The 15,100-nt window shown below is 40.2% G+C and overlaps 1 protein-coding gene across 6 annotated transcripts in view; it reads left to right on the top strand.

The window, feature by feature from the left end:
* The first annotated feature begins 1 nt into the window (after position 1).
* The window catches only part of PMS1 (PMS1 homolog 1, mismatch repair system component), a 67,325-nt gene continuing 52,226 nt past the window's right edge, over positions 2-15,100 (top strand). Inside the window, exons 1-4 of one of the 6 annotated variants that reach the window (XM_072979853.2) lie at positions 33-120; positions 392-443; positions 6,699-6,852; positions 12,728-12,910. In XM_072979853.2, the coding sequence (XP_072835954.2) occupies positions 6,721-6,852; positions 12,728-12,910 (315 nt within the window). In that variant the 5' untranslated portion in view covers positions 33-120; positions 392-443; positions 6,699-6,720. Of the gene's footprint in view, positions 126-256; positions 444-6,698; positions 6,853-12,727; positions 12,911-15,100 lie in introns of those variants that run through there. The other 5 variants (XM_072979847.2, XM_072979861.2, XM_072979839.2 and 2 more) reach the window with 5 other exon arrangements.

Raw genomic sequence — 15,100 nt, 5'->3', positions numbered from 1 at the left:
CCTCACGCGGCGCGCCCGTGGGTCTTGCTGCAGCTCCTGCTGGAGGGCGGGTGGTGGTGGCGGCGGCGTGGGTTCGCCCACGAGACCCGGAGCCCCGGGGGGGGGGGCAGGGAGTCGGAGGTGAGGTGGGTGTCTGTGTGTCTGGGGCGAGGCTGGCTTGAAAGGAAGCCCTTGCTTCTCTCCCCCCACCCGCTTCCCTTCTTCCGCGGGGAGGGGCTCGCAGAGGTTACGCGGCTCCGGAGGCGGGCTTTGAACCCGGGGCGGGCGGGGTGGACAGGCGCGAAACGAGACGGGGCCCGCTGGCCTCAGAGACGCCTTGCATAAGCCCTTATTGAAGCGTCCCTTTACTTGTCTGTTTACAATAATTCTATCCAGCCCTTCTCCCCGACAGGACCCAAAGGCGGCTGATATCCATTGAAACAGCATATAAAAGCTAAAAAGCAGTAAGTACAGCATATAAACATTTTAAAAAGGAATTAAACAAGTATCATGTTAAAATGGTAACTAAGGTCAATGTTAAAACAAATTTTAAAAAAAGAAGAAGAAAGAATTGTTAAAATGGTTAAGGATTAAAGTTATTAAAAGCCTTTAAACTGCCTGCGGAAGATCAGGCTGTGAAATGAAAGAGGGAACTTGGCGAGTTCCATACCTGGCTATGGTGCCAGTGGTTGGGAGTTCGATTCCCCCCCATGGTGCCTCCTCCTGGGAGAAGAGCCATTCTGGGTGGCCTCCGGCAAGCTGCAGAATCCCAGGGAGACCCCAGGAAAAGGGGACAGTGAATCATTTGTGAGCACATGATACCTGAAAAGGCCTAGAAAGGGTTGCAAAGAATCAGAATCAACTTAATGACCTATGATTATTAATTATCCAGAGAACCAAGTTGCTAGACTGCAGTCTTAGCCTGAACACACTTGATGGTTTCTTTAAGGAAAACTGGACTTTTTTCTTTCTTTAGTTCTTTTTTTCTTTTTAAACTCTGCATAAGTTTAGGCCTTCGTGCTAATGCAGCACTGCTGATTCTCACTTTGAGTGTTTGGCTGCACCTGTGAATCGAACAAGTTTTGTTAAGTCCAGCTGGATCTTGCAGGGTCTTGCATGGTAGGCAAGAGTGTGGCATCATTTAAGGGGGACATAGGTGGAACAGTCGTAGTCTTTATTCTTTTTGCAGGATAAAGATAGGGCCTTGCCTTGCATGTATATACATTGCAATGATGTCAGCGATTACTCAAAACAGAAGACACAACACCAAGACATATGAAATATGATACATAATGTGTGCACTGCATAGTCATCGTCTCAGGGCATCTCACCGCCTTCTAGCACACAACTCCTAATATTCCCTTGAAAAACATATCATGGAGCAATCCTTTCTCCTTTTTTTTTACAAAGTCATCACATACAAAGATGTTGCCCTCCAGATATTTTGCATTACAGTTTGTATGGTTACAATGCTTTACATTAGTCCTGCTTCCTGATGCTTTCAGGAACTGGTATAAAGTTTCTGGAGAGCAAAATGTTCTATGCGGTTGACAAATACAATTTCTCTCACAGGTTAAAGAAATTACAGTATTTCCCAGTCCCAAGTATCATGTAGTCAGCTCAACAGGAAATAAATGCCATATTTTCCACCTGTGACATCACATCCTGTATCAGCAATAGAATTAGAAACATATCAGACAGGCATAAGAAAAGTAAAGGAGAAAAAGTTTTGGAACCTTGAAGACTAACTGTTATATTTTAATGTGAGCTTTCAGATATTAAGTCTACTTCGTCTGAGTCCACTTGATCCACGAAAACTCACATTAAAAGGTAGCAGTGAATCTTTAAGGTGTCAGATGTGGTTTTTTAAAACTTTTCTTTGTTTTTTGTTTCATTGTTTCTTGTCTGATATGCTTGCACAGACTAACATGGCTACCACTTTGATTAGAAACGTGTCTTTAAATGGTTCTTGTTCTTTGCTTTTCTTAATCACTCAAGTGCACAGCCATTTCCTAAACTGTATATCATCAAGTGCTTTTTTCTGTTAAAAGCAACCTAAAGACTATTGTGTAACATATAAGCAAAAACTGTGTAGTTACTACTGCAGCTGACATTCACTGATTTTGAAAGGAAATTTAACCGTCTAGCCCAGAAATAATTTTTCCTGAGTATTTGGAAAGCATATTAGAAATTCACAAAGTTTTTCTTGAATATCTCCAAGGAAAGTACAACTGTAGTCCTTTATAGGTGTGGGCATGTTTTGGGCAGTCTTCACCATCCTGATTTCTCTAGATGTGTTTACTATAACTAACATAGGAATTGTAATCCCGCATATCTGGAGAGGACTGGTTTGGGAAAAACTGCTTTAGAGCGTTGATGTTGGTTGACCTAGGTCCATTCAAGTTGTTCTGCACAGAGCAGTAGAAAATTATTAAGGACATGCTTGCTGTTTGGTCATATGTTGTGTTTTTCTTAATTGCTGCTCTTCCCTTAAACCTATTACATTAGTTTGCAACCCACTGAACTACATTGGTACATCCAAGGTTTCTACGTACCTCCAGTCCAACTTTCTGATGGGAGGAGGGAGGAAGAGAACACAAACCACATCAGACATTTCTGTGGTTTAAAAAAACGAATGTAGTTTGACACAGGAGTTTCATGTTGGAGAAATACAGAATGCTACAGGAAGGATGGGTGGTAGGTTGTGTGTGGTAAGAATTCAGGACTCAGTTCTCAAAGTTCTTACACGTATGGTTTGACAAGCACATTCTGCGGGAAGGATGCCAGGATTTTAAAAAAATGTGACTGCAGTGTCTGAACTGTTAGTTGTAAACATGTTTGGATTTGCATTATTGGTTGGGTCTTGTTCCTAGGCAAAGAGAGGAATTCAAGTGAACTCAAGAACCTTTATTGGCACCTATAAGGAAACATATAATGCAACAGGCAACAATCCTTGCCCAAATGAGGAGTGTGTGCCCAGTTAGGAAAAAAACAAAAAGCACAAGTGCCATAAATACAGATAAAACATAGCAGAACAAACATAATTCATTTGAAAGAACAGCTGGACATCAGCAGCGAGGCTTTGGCAAACCTGGGAAAGTTTAATTACTCAAAGTAATTTGAAAAAAGAGCAGTTAATGCAGTGGTAACTGACAGTGATTCCCTTCTTCCAAATTAGTAATTCTTGAACTTACATTTGTTTATACTTCTCATGGAAAATAAAGGATAAAGTGTTTTATTTTCTTCAATATAGGGGAAGAAAAACCTTGGAGTTTGTTTTAAAAAAATTTGCCTCTTTAATGGATGCCATATGTTAACTACTTTGGCATAATTGCCTTGGGCATCAGCAAGAGATGCTATGTGTATTTGTTTGTTTTTCCTGGAATAGGCAACTTATAGATCACCTGTAAAGGAAAAAAGCTGTATTGTGACTTCAGTAATTTCAAAATGTCTACAGTTGTACAACATAAGTTATGGGATTTCTTGCTAAAGTTCTGCCAGGTGTGGTGGCTAAATATCATATTCTCACAGTGGCGTTTCCTTTTATAGGCAGACTGAAGGTCCAGCTTTATCTCATAATGATTTGTTCATGGAAGGAAAGTCATTGCTGCTTCCCTCACCCATCATTTTTACTTATTCTGTTACAGAATCTCTATGTGTATTCATTGTCTCATATGTCAGGCCTGAGATAATTTGAGACAGACTTGTGATCATCATGGAGTTTATGAAATTCCAAGCCACTCCAAACAAACAGCTTTGGTATGAATGTGACCATTTCCAAGGACATCAGCCTTGGAGTCTTCAGTGCCACTTTCATCTCTATCAGCTTGAGAAAGGAAACTGATTAGCAGCAAGAGGGGGCAGAACACCAATAGAATTGCTGCCCTGTTTGGGGTTCCCAATGACAGATACAACAGGCATTCAGAACTGACCAATTCTTGGATAGGGTCCCTGTTCGCTAAGGCTTCCCCACCATTCAGGGCATTTTGAGAACTCCACCTGCTAAATTGCTGGAGCCATTGGTGAATAGTTCATATGTTAGCCCTTCATACAAGTCAGTGAGATACAGTACAGTACATTCATTCAGGATTAAGATAACATATGTCTTTCCATTAACCTCCAACCTGTCATTCAGTAGCATCACCTACAAGATCTAAGGAAATGTTGGTAAGACGCCAGGACATAGTTGGAAGAGAGAAATAAAGTTGTCCAAAGTACCTTCTCCTCAAGTGTGGTCTTTGTCTCTTGCCTCTGTAGGATCCTTTGCCTGTGACACCTCCTCTAGTGGCTGTTCTCTTTGGTCCCTCAGTCTATTATTATTCCTTCCCAGATGCATCCTGATCTTGAACATTTTCAGCTTCCTGTCCTAAATATGCCTCAGACAAAAGCCCAACATTAGCAACAGTTAATAAGGAGTAGGCTGTACCTGTTCATGCGCCCATCAGTCTCCATGACCTTATCTTACTCCTATCGGCCCACACTGTGGCAGTGTTCCAGTTGACATGCTGTGCTGCTGACTGCTCTCTTCTCCACCAGCTCCCTCTTCTGGGACACAGATAGCTGTCATATTTTGGAGTTTAAGAGGGACCTGGGCTTCTCTTACTTTTCCATTATCAATCACCCCTTACATAAGTTATCGTAATGAAACTTACTTATTTCACTTGAATTTTTGAACTGTACAAATGGTTTTCTGGAAAGGCAGCTTTTCTTCTTGATCTGTGCACTTTGGCTGAAATCCTGTTGCTTAGCACAATAAGATCCACTAGAGTAGGCCCACTGAATCAGTAAGGATTGTTTGAGTTAATTCCTATGTAGGTTCAATTGATTCTGTAGGTCTACACCAGTTGCAACTTAACTACATTAGAGTAAATCATAACTAGAGTAAGCCTTTTGAATAATGATAATGAAGGTACGGTAATAATAGCAGCTTTTATATAGTAATTTACATTTAACAGCCTTTATAGTATGTACATATATATGTGTACCTGTATATCATCGTCATGCGGGGCACCATTGTACATCAATATAAAACTCAGAATAGGCAGTGATCAAAAAGAATTAATGAACTGCTTCAAAAACAGTTTAAAAGTTCAAATAAACAAATGGAACCTATGGAGGAGTCAAGCCATCAAATCTACACTAGACAGCCAAATTGTCCCAGCTGGATTGTCCTAAATGGGTTGCTTTGAGGTATGTGGTATGTCGTTCGGGTGGTGATCTTGCATCTGCATACAAGGATTGGGTGGTTTTGAGACAGGAAACCACATAGCGCCTCAAATGACCCCATTTAACTCAGTCCTCTCTTTAAAGGGGAAAAAATAATAACAAAAAAGGTGAGAGAGTCCTATTTGCACTAAAGCCAGTGGTCCCTAAGAGGGACCCAAAAAGACATAGGTAGGCATAGCTAAATGACAGGACGGTTCACAATTGCCCACACATAATGTAGTCACAAGAAGAAGGCGCAACCCAACCGGTTCCCAAACTGTGGAACAAAGCCACAAATGATCACACTCTGATTCAATGGACCTATTCTGGTTTGACTTGCTACATTAAGCAACAGGATTTCAGCTTTCATGTTTGTTTGCCACCTTAAAAGGCAACAACATGGAAACAGGATCTTATACATGTTTTGTGAAACAAGTACAGTGGTGCCTTGACTTACGAACGCCCTGACCTACAAATGTTTTGAGTTACGAACAGCTCCGGGCGCTAAATATTGCTTTGAGTTACAAATGGAGCTTTGACTTACAAATGAAAAAAAAACACCTTTCCTACCCTTTTTTTGACCTAAGTTCATCTTAGGTCAAAAGAAGAAAAAAGAAAAAAGTCTCCCCCTAGTGGTAGAGTATGGATTAACCGGCTTTGCATTGCAGTACAGTGGAGTCTCTACTTAAGAACGTCCCTACTTAAGAACAATTCCACTTAAGAACAGCTCCATTTGCTAAATTTTGCTTCTACTTGAGAACAAAAATCCAGATAAGAACAGGAAAAAAAAACTTTCCTGCTCTTTTTTTAACCTTAGGTCATCTTAGGTTAAAAAAAGGTTCTCCCCCTAGTGGTAGAGTACGTATTAACCAGCGAATGCTTCAGTGTACGAACGCACCTCTACATAAAAAAAACAGCCAGAACGGATTAATTGGTTTTCAGTCCATTGCTTCAAAATTAGCTTCGTCAGAAGTGCTTTTAACACTGTTCCCTGACCTAAGGGAAAAAAAAGAAAAAATCCCCCTCTAGTGGTAGAAGGCGGAATAGCAGCTTCCCATTAGTTTCTATGGATGGAAAAGAGCAGATACGGATTAAATGGTTTTCAATGCATTCCTATGGGAAATGCAGATTCTACATAAGAACTTTTCCACTTGAGAACCACCTTCCAATACGGATTAAGTTCTTAAGTAGAGACCCCACTGTAGTTCCTATGGGAACTGATGCTTTGACGTACGAACTGTGCCTTGACATAAGGACAAAAAACATCCGGAACGGATCAATCTGTTTTCAGTGCATTCCTATGGGGAATGCTGCTTTGACTTACGAACGTTTTGATTTACGGCCACTGTTCCAATACGGATTAAGTTTGTAAGTCAAGGCACCGCTGTATTGACCTAGTAAAAACAACACAGCGAAACAGTTTTCTATATTAGTTTGTACTAAGAGAGAAAAACAGGTTTTTAAAAAAAACAGATTTGATTATGTTTAATTTTCTGTGTTTTTGTTTTGTTCAGAGGTGATCCTGAAAGCCCAGAAATGAAGGAGTTGCCACCAGACACTGTTCGACTCCTTTCGAGTTCACAAGTGATCACATCAGTTGTCAGTGTGGTTAAAGAACTGGTCGAGAATTCTTTGGATGCTAATGCAACAACTATTGATATTAAGTTGGTAAGTCACATTAAGCCAGACTTGAGATGAAAATGTGGGTACAGATATCATAGTACACAAATACAGTATTTATCTGGGTAAGATGAAGATGCCAATGTTGGGCTTCAGTCTTGTATTGTTTGCTCTACCTCTCTCTCAGTGCTTCATGAGCTCAATTTAACTCTGAATGTGTTATCCACATATCTTGAACTTTAAGTCTGTGCAATCATTCTTAAATCTGCCCAAGTTAATAAGATGTCAACAAAACATGGCTTGGTTTTATGCATGCAGTTCTGTGTGTTGTTTTCGCTTACAGCTGTTGGTCTTGACGGGTATCTTCTTGATTTAAACACATGTAAACATAACTGTAGAGCTTCCTATTGAGGACTGATTCCATTTTGGGAAGTGATCATAATTTTGTACATGTATCTTCCACCATTGCGGGACCCAAGCCTAGATGAGAAAGGAGGACATTTTCGTCTTTTTTCTTTTTCTTTTGTTTCTGTCTGATAAGCTAGCACAGACTAGCACAGCTACCTCTTCTAAAACTAGAACTATGGTAAATAATGTAAGGTTCTGTGTGGTTTAAAAATGTGTCATGGAAAACCATTCTGAGTGAGTAGATGTGGTTTCTACAAGGAACAGATTTAGGGAGTTTTTTATATGTGCTTTTGTTCCTTCTGAACAATGTGGACAATCTGGTTTACCTTGTACAAGGTAATTCAAACCAATGGGAATTTCTAAAGGGTTTATAACCTGAAAGTCTTTACAGATACAGTGTTTGCTGGTGGCTTCAGAGTCTTGTTTCCAGTTTTTGTGGGGATGTGAAATGAGCACAATTTGTTTTTTTTGTTTTGTTTTGTTTTTTAGTTTATCTCAGTATTATAGACTATTAATGCTAGCAATTCTCCTTAACATTTCCTAAAGATTATACAGAAAATAAAATGGAATTTTCAACCTGGCTTGTGAATAGTGATGTGGATTTTCTGGGGGAAAATCTGGAAAATTTTCCAGTGCTCTAATTACCCCCATTTAAATGCCTGTTTATGCAAATGTAGCAAGGGTCACCTGATCTTTAGCATGTTTGTTTTAAATGTTATCTTCAAACACACTCAAAGCTTTATGTTGAAACTATTTTATTGAAATGTTTGTAATACAGTATTTAATGTTTCTTTATATTTAAGAAAACATGAAATCCTGAAAGAACACTTTTTAAACCACACATACTTAATAAGAGCAGAACCTGTTCTATCAATAGTTTAATTCAGTGTTTTCTAACCTTTTTCGAGTCACACCCCTTTTTTTCATGGCCAAGTAACCTGCAACCCCCTTCATATTTGCATAAAAGGCATTTAGGTAAAGGAAACACATAAAAATCAGAATACAATTCTAACCTAATATTTAATGCAATGGTTGTATTTGCATCATCCTTCCTTCAAGTGGTGGCTTCTCTGCTGCCTCCTCTTGCTCAGCCATCCTCTCTAAGGTGGTGGTGGCAGTGAGTAGCTAAGGTGAGTGGGGGTGAAACTGCTTTAGCACCAGCAGCGTTTTACTCCTCTACCACCATTTGTCCCCCTTCAATCTGCTGCTGCCTCCTTGCCTCTCAGCCCTCCTTGTGGCCAGCCCGGCTTGGAACGGCTGCAGTTGGGTCGCCCAGCCAACCAGCTACCAGAGCTGATGAGGAGCTGCTAGTCCTGGCATTGGTGCCTCCAGAGGAGAGGGCTCAGCCAGGAGGCTCCAGGCATCCAGGGGCCCCACAGCAAGGGTTGAAGAGATCTTGGCTTGGTGTTGGTAGAAGTGGGGGAGGGGTTCGTGCAGAAGGGGAACCTGGGAGGGGTGTGCAAGTTGAGGACGGTGTGTCCCCCTCCTCTGTGAACTGCAGTGGCCCACCACTTGGGGGAGAGGTTGTAGCCGACAGTTTGGGAACCCATAGTTGAACTGTTGGGAGTGGTGGGGTTTTTGCTGATGTACCTCTAGCTTCACTTGCTCTCACTCTCTGCACTACTTGGCCAGCTCTGTTCCAAGATGAGAGAGATTTGATTCCGTACTTGTTGAACATTCTATTTTGGTACAGGATGGATGTGAGCCTCTTGGCACAGGCTGCTTATCAGATTTTGTCTTGACTACCAGTACTTGTAGAAGCAAGAGATTTTGCAAAATAGAAACAAGCTTAGTAGAGCATTCGTTAGTTAGTCTGTTCCTCCTTTTTGTCTTTGTCGAGCTGAAAGCCTTCCAGTTATTTTCATATAAAAATGCCATTGGTGGAAGGCAAGAAAGTTCAAACATAAGTTTGTAATGTTGCGAGCCTGCTTCGCCCCAGGGAGAGGCTGATTCACAGGAAGATGTGCTAAATTGCTGGATGAAAGGATAAGCAGATCTGAGCGAAACACGGTGGAAGAATGGCATCTTGTCCCAAAGTCTTTTGCCTGGGCTCACCTATCAGTTTTGCACTGACTGCAAAAGTTTCAAAAAACGAATTCAAGTGGTGTTGGAAGCTTAGTTGAGGGTGAAGGCTGCAGCTGTTTATTTTGGCCAGCAGAGGGTAGTTCAGACTGTGTGATGTTGTGGCAAGTCTGTGTTTTTTTTAAGACTACAGTTTTACAATGAGTGATAGATATAAATAAAAAAGACAGTTGGAAAGGTGCAAGGTAAAAGGTCTTTCTGATCTATTGAGATGGAATTTTTACATCTGGATAAAGAAATAGTTTCTGTAACAGGACTTTGTCTCTCAGCAGTCGCTTTTGGGAACCATGTCTGGCCCACAAACTCTCTGTGAAGTGTGCCAAGTCTTTACCTTTCCCCCTCCTGCTCCTGTCTGTCTGTCTACAAAACTCATATAAACATTTCAAAACCATGTAAAACAATTAAATAAATTACATGGACATAACTTAAAAACAGATAAACATTATAAAAAAGAAGCAAATATCATCTTGCATGTTCTTCGTGCAGGAAGAAACTTGTCCACTGTGTTGAATTTGTTTGCATCACCTAGAAAATATTTTAAGTACCAATCCAAGGTCCTATTGGGAAATCACTTATTATAGGGTTAAGGAGTCTGATATGCTAATTCTGGTAAAAACTGCATACATAAAAAGGCCATGATCTAGAGTTTCAATTCCTTCGTAATCACAGGGGCATAGTCAGTTTTTACATGTTACACCACAATAGTGCCCATCTAAGACTGTAGATCAAAGTGAATTGAATTAGTTCTTGAAAAGATCTGCTAGTGTTTTGGGGTGATCAGATTTTCCAAATATCCAGCACTTTGGAGGAATTTAAAGTGCAGGTCAAAAAGCGGGGTGAGCAGAATTTGTGGTCATTTGATATTTAATACTGAAAGGCAATAGTCCTGATCCGCTTTCCTCAAATAGACTTAACTGCCTTGAGTTCATGGACATAAAGAAAATCCATAGCTAGACCTAATAAGTCCAGTTTAGTGGGAAAGGTTTTAAACCAGAGACTGGTGCAGACATCTTTCTGTAGAAGGTGTAAATATCCTACCAGAAGTGTCAGCTGTAACTCTTTAGTCCAGTATCTGAAAGATGGAGCATTCTGGTGATTACCTGTCTCAAGGCGTATACCTGCTGCGGGGAGAGAATCCTGGCATTCCAAGGACTGCTCTTTTTAAACACTTTGAGAGCATTCTCAATATTTGAAAATCCCAGAATCCAGGTTGGGTTTTTTTTTCAGTCCAATGTAGCCTCTTGTGTTTTGAGATGTAGAAATTTATATTGAATGAGAGTTAATGTTCCAAGTAGACAGCATTTGATAGATAATGATGATGAGAGGAAAATCGTCACTATCAACTTATAGCCTACAGAGAATTCAGACACCCATCTAGATAAGAAATTAGAAATAAACACAAAATCCACCATGCTGCTTCCATGCCCAGATACTTAGTCGAATTCTTCACTTTTGTTAAAAAAAGGAGAAGAAGATTTCCATTTAAAATTACAAGGGCAAGGCAGCTCACCATTTGGGTCTAACAAATGCCACCGAAATTCACCTTGGGATCTTTAGAGATTGTGTCATAGCTGAAGATGAAAATCTCATTATCAACTGCACCCCATAGTATATGAAAAGTATATTTTGGGACCAATATTGCATTAAAACCACCCATTATAAACAACCGGACTATGGGAAGTTTAGAAGTTTGTGCGTTCCATTATATAATTTGCCAAATCTCTTCAGGCCTGTTTTATACCATTCTTAGAGGGAAGGCAGGCAGGATATAGACATTCATCAGCAGAAGGAGCTGACTCCAAAATCAATATGATTAGTCATTGTTTTTTCCCCTTGGGAACCCACTTGGTACATACTTGGAGGGCTCTGGAAGATATCAGTATTGCTAAGCAGGGTGGATAAAAATCAATGTGCTTGATGATGGTGAACACGAACTCTGCAACCCCGGTCCTCCTATTCCTGCCGCTGCCCCCCCTCCAGCTGTCCTACATCTGGTGGTGGCCCTTCCTCCACCTGCAACAGTGCATCCCTGCTAGTTAGGGGCCTAAGAGACTTGCTCCTCCCCCCCCCGGCTCTCCATCGCTTGTGGGACAGAACTAGACAGCCTGCTGGGTTGGTCAAAGTGACCTCACAGTGTGTTACTTGAATCCTAAACTGTTCTTAGTGTTAAATATAATAAGTTGAAACAAATTAAAAATTACGATTAGAAGTTGGATTGTTTAAAATACCCAGGATATTAGATTAGATAGACCTTTGCCCTGATCCCGCTTGGGTGCTATAAAAAGTTTTTCCCTTCCTTTTCATACTACAGTGGTGCCTCGCATAGTGATCGCTCCGTTTAGCTATGAAATTGCTTTGCGATTTTTTGCGATCGCAAAAGCGATCGCTTTTCAGTGTTTCCTATGGGGTTTTTTTGCATTGCGATGATTGGTTCTCTGCTTGGGGAACCGAGCATCGCAAAGGGACAATTTCCCAACAGCTGATCGGCTGTTTCAAAATGGCCCCCGGGTAAACAAAATGGCCACCCCCTGTTTTCTGGGACGGATTCCTCGCTTAAGAGGCACTGAAAATGGCTGCGCTATGGAGGATCTTCGCTGAACAGTGAGTTTTAAGCCCATAGGAACACATTAAACAGGTTTTAATGCATTTCTATGGGCTTTTTTATTTCGCATTGCGACGTTTTCGTTCTGCAGCGATTTTACGAATTAACGTAGCAATGCGAGGCACCACTGTATACATATATATCTGGAAGTTGAGTCTTGGCAACTGAACTTCTTTCTTAATAGGTCGAAACTAGTTTTTGCTACTCATCCAAATATTTTCTTCAGTCTAAGGAGAGTTGGTAGGAGACCCCTGATATATCCTTGGTTTCACTTCCCCCTGGTCTGAACAGGAAACAAAGGATAGGGAAGTGAGTGAAAAATCCCACTTCTGCAGCCCTTTTCAACCCATTGTCATGGGTCATTAACCATAGTTAACAGTGGTCTTTCTGGTGGATGTGGTCCTGATCTTTCTGGGGATGGATGTAAGGGAAACATGATAAATAGGAAACTAAGGCCTCCACCCCTGTTGAGTGAGGGATTTTCTATATGCACACGAGAATCTTCACAGATATACTCGGGTAGTGTAGCATGCTTGTTTGGGTTATTGTATTTTCATTTTAGTAAAACATCCTTTGTTGGTGAGGCACTCTTTAGATTATAATAGTTTAGTAGTCATACAGCTACCCTGGTTTTTGCTTTTTCAGATTCTATGAATCCCTACAGAGACATTTAGCGGTTAACTTTCAGTGCACCATAATTTGTATAATAATGGATCTGTTCTGAATTATCCATAGTTTATAGCAAATAAATTGTTCCATGTCTCATTCTGTGTATGATGTTTCATATATTTCTGTAGTTAGTAATAATACATTTTTATTAAAACAAAATAGGAAAACTATGGTTTTGATAAGATTGAGGTGCGAGACAATGGTGACGGGATCAAGGCTGCTGATGTCCCCGTCATGGCAATGAAGCACTACACTTCAAAAATAAGCTCTACTGAGGACCTTGAACGCTTGACAACATACGGTTTTCGTGGTGAAGCCTTGGGTTCCATTTGTTCCATATCAGAGGTAAAAGACTAATAGAATAAAAGGTTATATGTGTTTGTAAAATATTTGTTGCTAATTTTATAGAAGCACGGGGGCAAAACTTTAGTAATGCAGGCATCCACTGATGTTTGTTGGATTTTTAATTTCTAGGCAAAAAAGTTTCTAAAATTATTAATAAGAATGTAGGTCAAATACTCCTAAACAGTATCAACTCTGAAATTGAACTAAGCAATGCAAATGATTCTGTACAATGCCAGTGAAACTGGAAGTGTCCCAGTGACTTGAAAGAGGAGAGTTAAATTATATTAGAAGTAAATAAATGTATGAAAATACATACAGTACACACTATTGACTGGTCATGTTAAAATTATAGTGCCAACAGTTTTTAAGTGCCATTTTAAATGTTTTACATTGTAAACAAATGATACGAGAGTAGTACATGGTTTTCAATTTTTTTAGAAGCATTTTTTAGATTTTCTTCTGATGTAAATTTTATCCTGATAGTTTCTGTGTAAAGGTTTGGTTTTTGTTCAGTACAATATTTAAGCTACATTGTGTGCTTAATATTTTCCTTGTTAAATATTTCAGTTCATATATTTATAGTTTTAGCTTGTTGGGATGTTAAAAAGTTTGTTTTTTGGTGAGTATAAATTTTAAAAACATGCACAGTCAGGTCACACTCTCTTTAAGGTTTGGAAAGCATTCGAAATCAAAATGTTCTTGGAAAATCATCCCCCCCACTAAAAAATAAGCCCCTCACACCACTGCATATATCTCAGGATAAGTTCTTAGTGTGTCGTACCCATTTTAAACATTACCTTATTGTGTGGTGCCAGTGTGTTCCATAAGATATATAATGCAAGCAATCCTTAAATTAGGGTGTCAATTCATATATAAAAACTGAGTTCTGAAGCTAAATAGGACCAGTCCTTGTTAGTACCTAGATAGCAAACCAGAGCTGGGAAAGAATTGTGGCTAAAATCGTGGAGAGCAGCTGCCGGTCAGAGTTGACAGTCCTGTGCCCCAGAGGGACCCAGGATCTGAGCCAATATAGGGCAGCTTGCTGTGTTTTTAAGAGCTGTGGTTAATGATGAAAGATCCTGCTCTGCTGCTAGCTCTTTAATTTACATGGAATATTAACACTGATTTTTCTTTTGACAGCTGCAGTGATAACATAGTTGCTTAAATGCATCCCATGTCTTTCTGGATCGGTGAACTTGCTTGCAGCCCTGCCTGGTAGCCATTAGCAAATAGGACTTTTTTAAAAAACAAATTCATCTTATATTTATACCCAGCATTTCCTCCACTGAACTCAGAGCAGCATACGGGGTTCTTCCCCTCTGCAGTAACCACACAAAGGGGGAGCAGTCAGTGAGGTTTAGCTGTGCTCCTGATGTTTGTGCACTCAGGGCAGATGCTTTCAATGTTTAGGAAAGCTGCTTATTCTTCTTATAACCATCTTCACACATTTACCTTCACACAGAGCTAAATGTGAGGTGCTGTAGAAGAATATGGCTGTACATCTGTACACTGGTTGGGATTCTTTCTAGACATTTGTGTTTTACATAGCAGGGCTGGTGGAAGAAATGACATTTGATGTTCTTTGGGGCCAAGAAGCACAGTCCGACTCCTTGCCTCACATTTAGCTCTGCTCACAGGTGAATTTGTGAAGATGGTTCTGGTCTCCACCTGCTGCTCAAAGGTAGCGTGGAATGGAGTGGCTGTCTTCTAGCTGCAACATGCTGAGTATAAATGACCTCCCCAGAGTTATCACAGCTTAAAATTCTGGATTGTGTTAGTTCAGGTATCTTGTCACATACACAATTTCAATTGGATTTTTTTGGTTTTTAATTATATACTGTATGCCTCTTTTTCCCAGAGGGACCCACAAAGTTGTTAATAGAATAAAATATGATGTTGAAATGAAAAGAGGAAATCAAATATTAATCTTGAGATATAAAAAATAAGCAGCAAAGTCGCAAGAGGCAATAAAATGGACAGGAAAAATCTTTTAAGGTGGTAGCTAATTAAATTGGCTTGTTTTGAAGATCTTGTGAGCCAGGAGGGCTTTGACTTGCCTCCAGGATCCAAATAATAATTTAAAAAAAAAAAAAAAACCTTCCCTCAGAAGAGAATTCCATCTACAGTGGTGCCCCACATAGCGAGCGCCCTGTTTAACGACGAATCCGCATAGCGACGCGTTTTTTGCGA

The sequence above is a fragment of the Pogona vitticeps genome, chromosome 1 (genome assembly GCF_051106095.1).
Source record: "Pogona vitticeps strain Pit_001003342236 chromosome 1, PviZW2.1, whole genome shotgun sequence".
Lineage (NCBI taxonomy): Eukaryota > Metazoa > Chordata > Lepidosauria > Squamata > Agamidae > Pogona > Pogona vitticeps.
The sequence above is the reverse complement of the archived record's forward strand: the minus strand, read 5'-3'. Positions and strand labels throughout refer to the sequence as shown.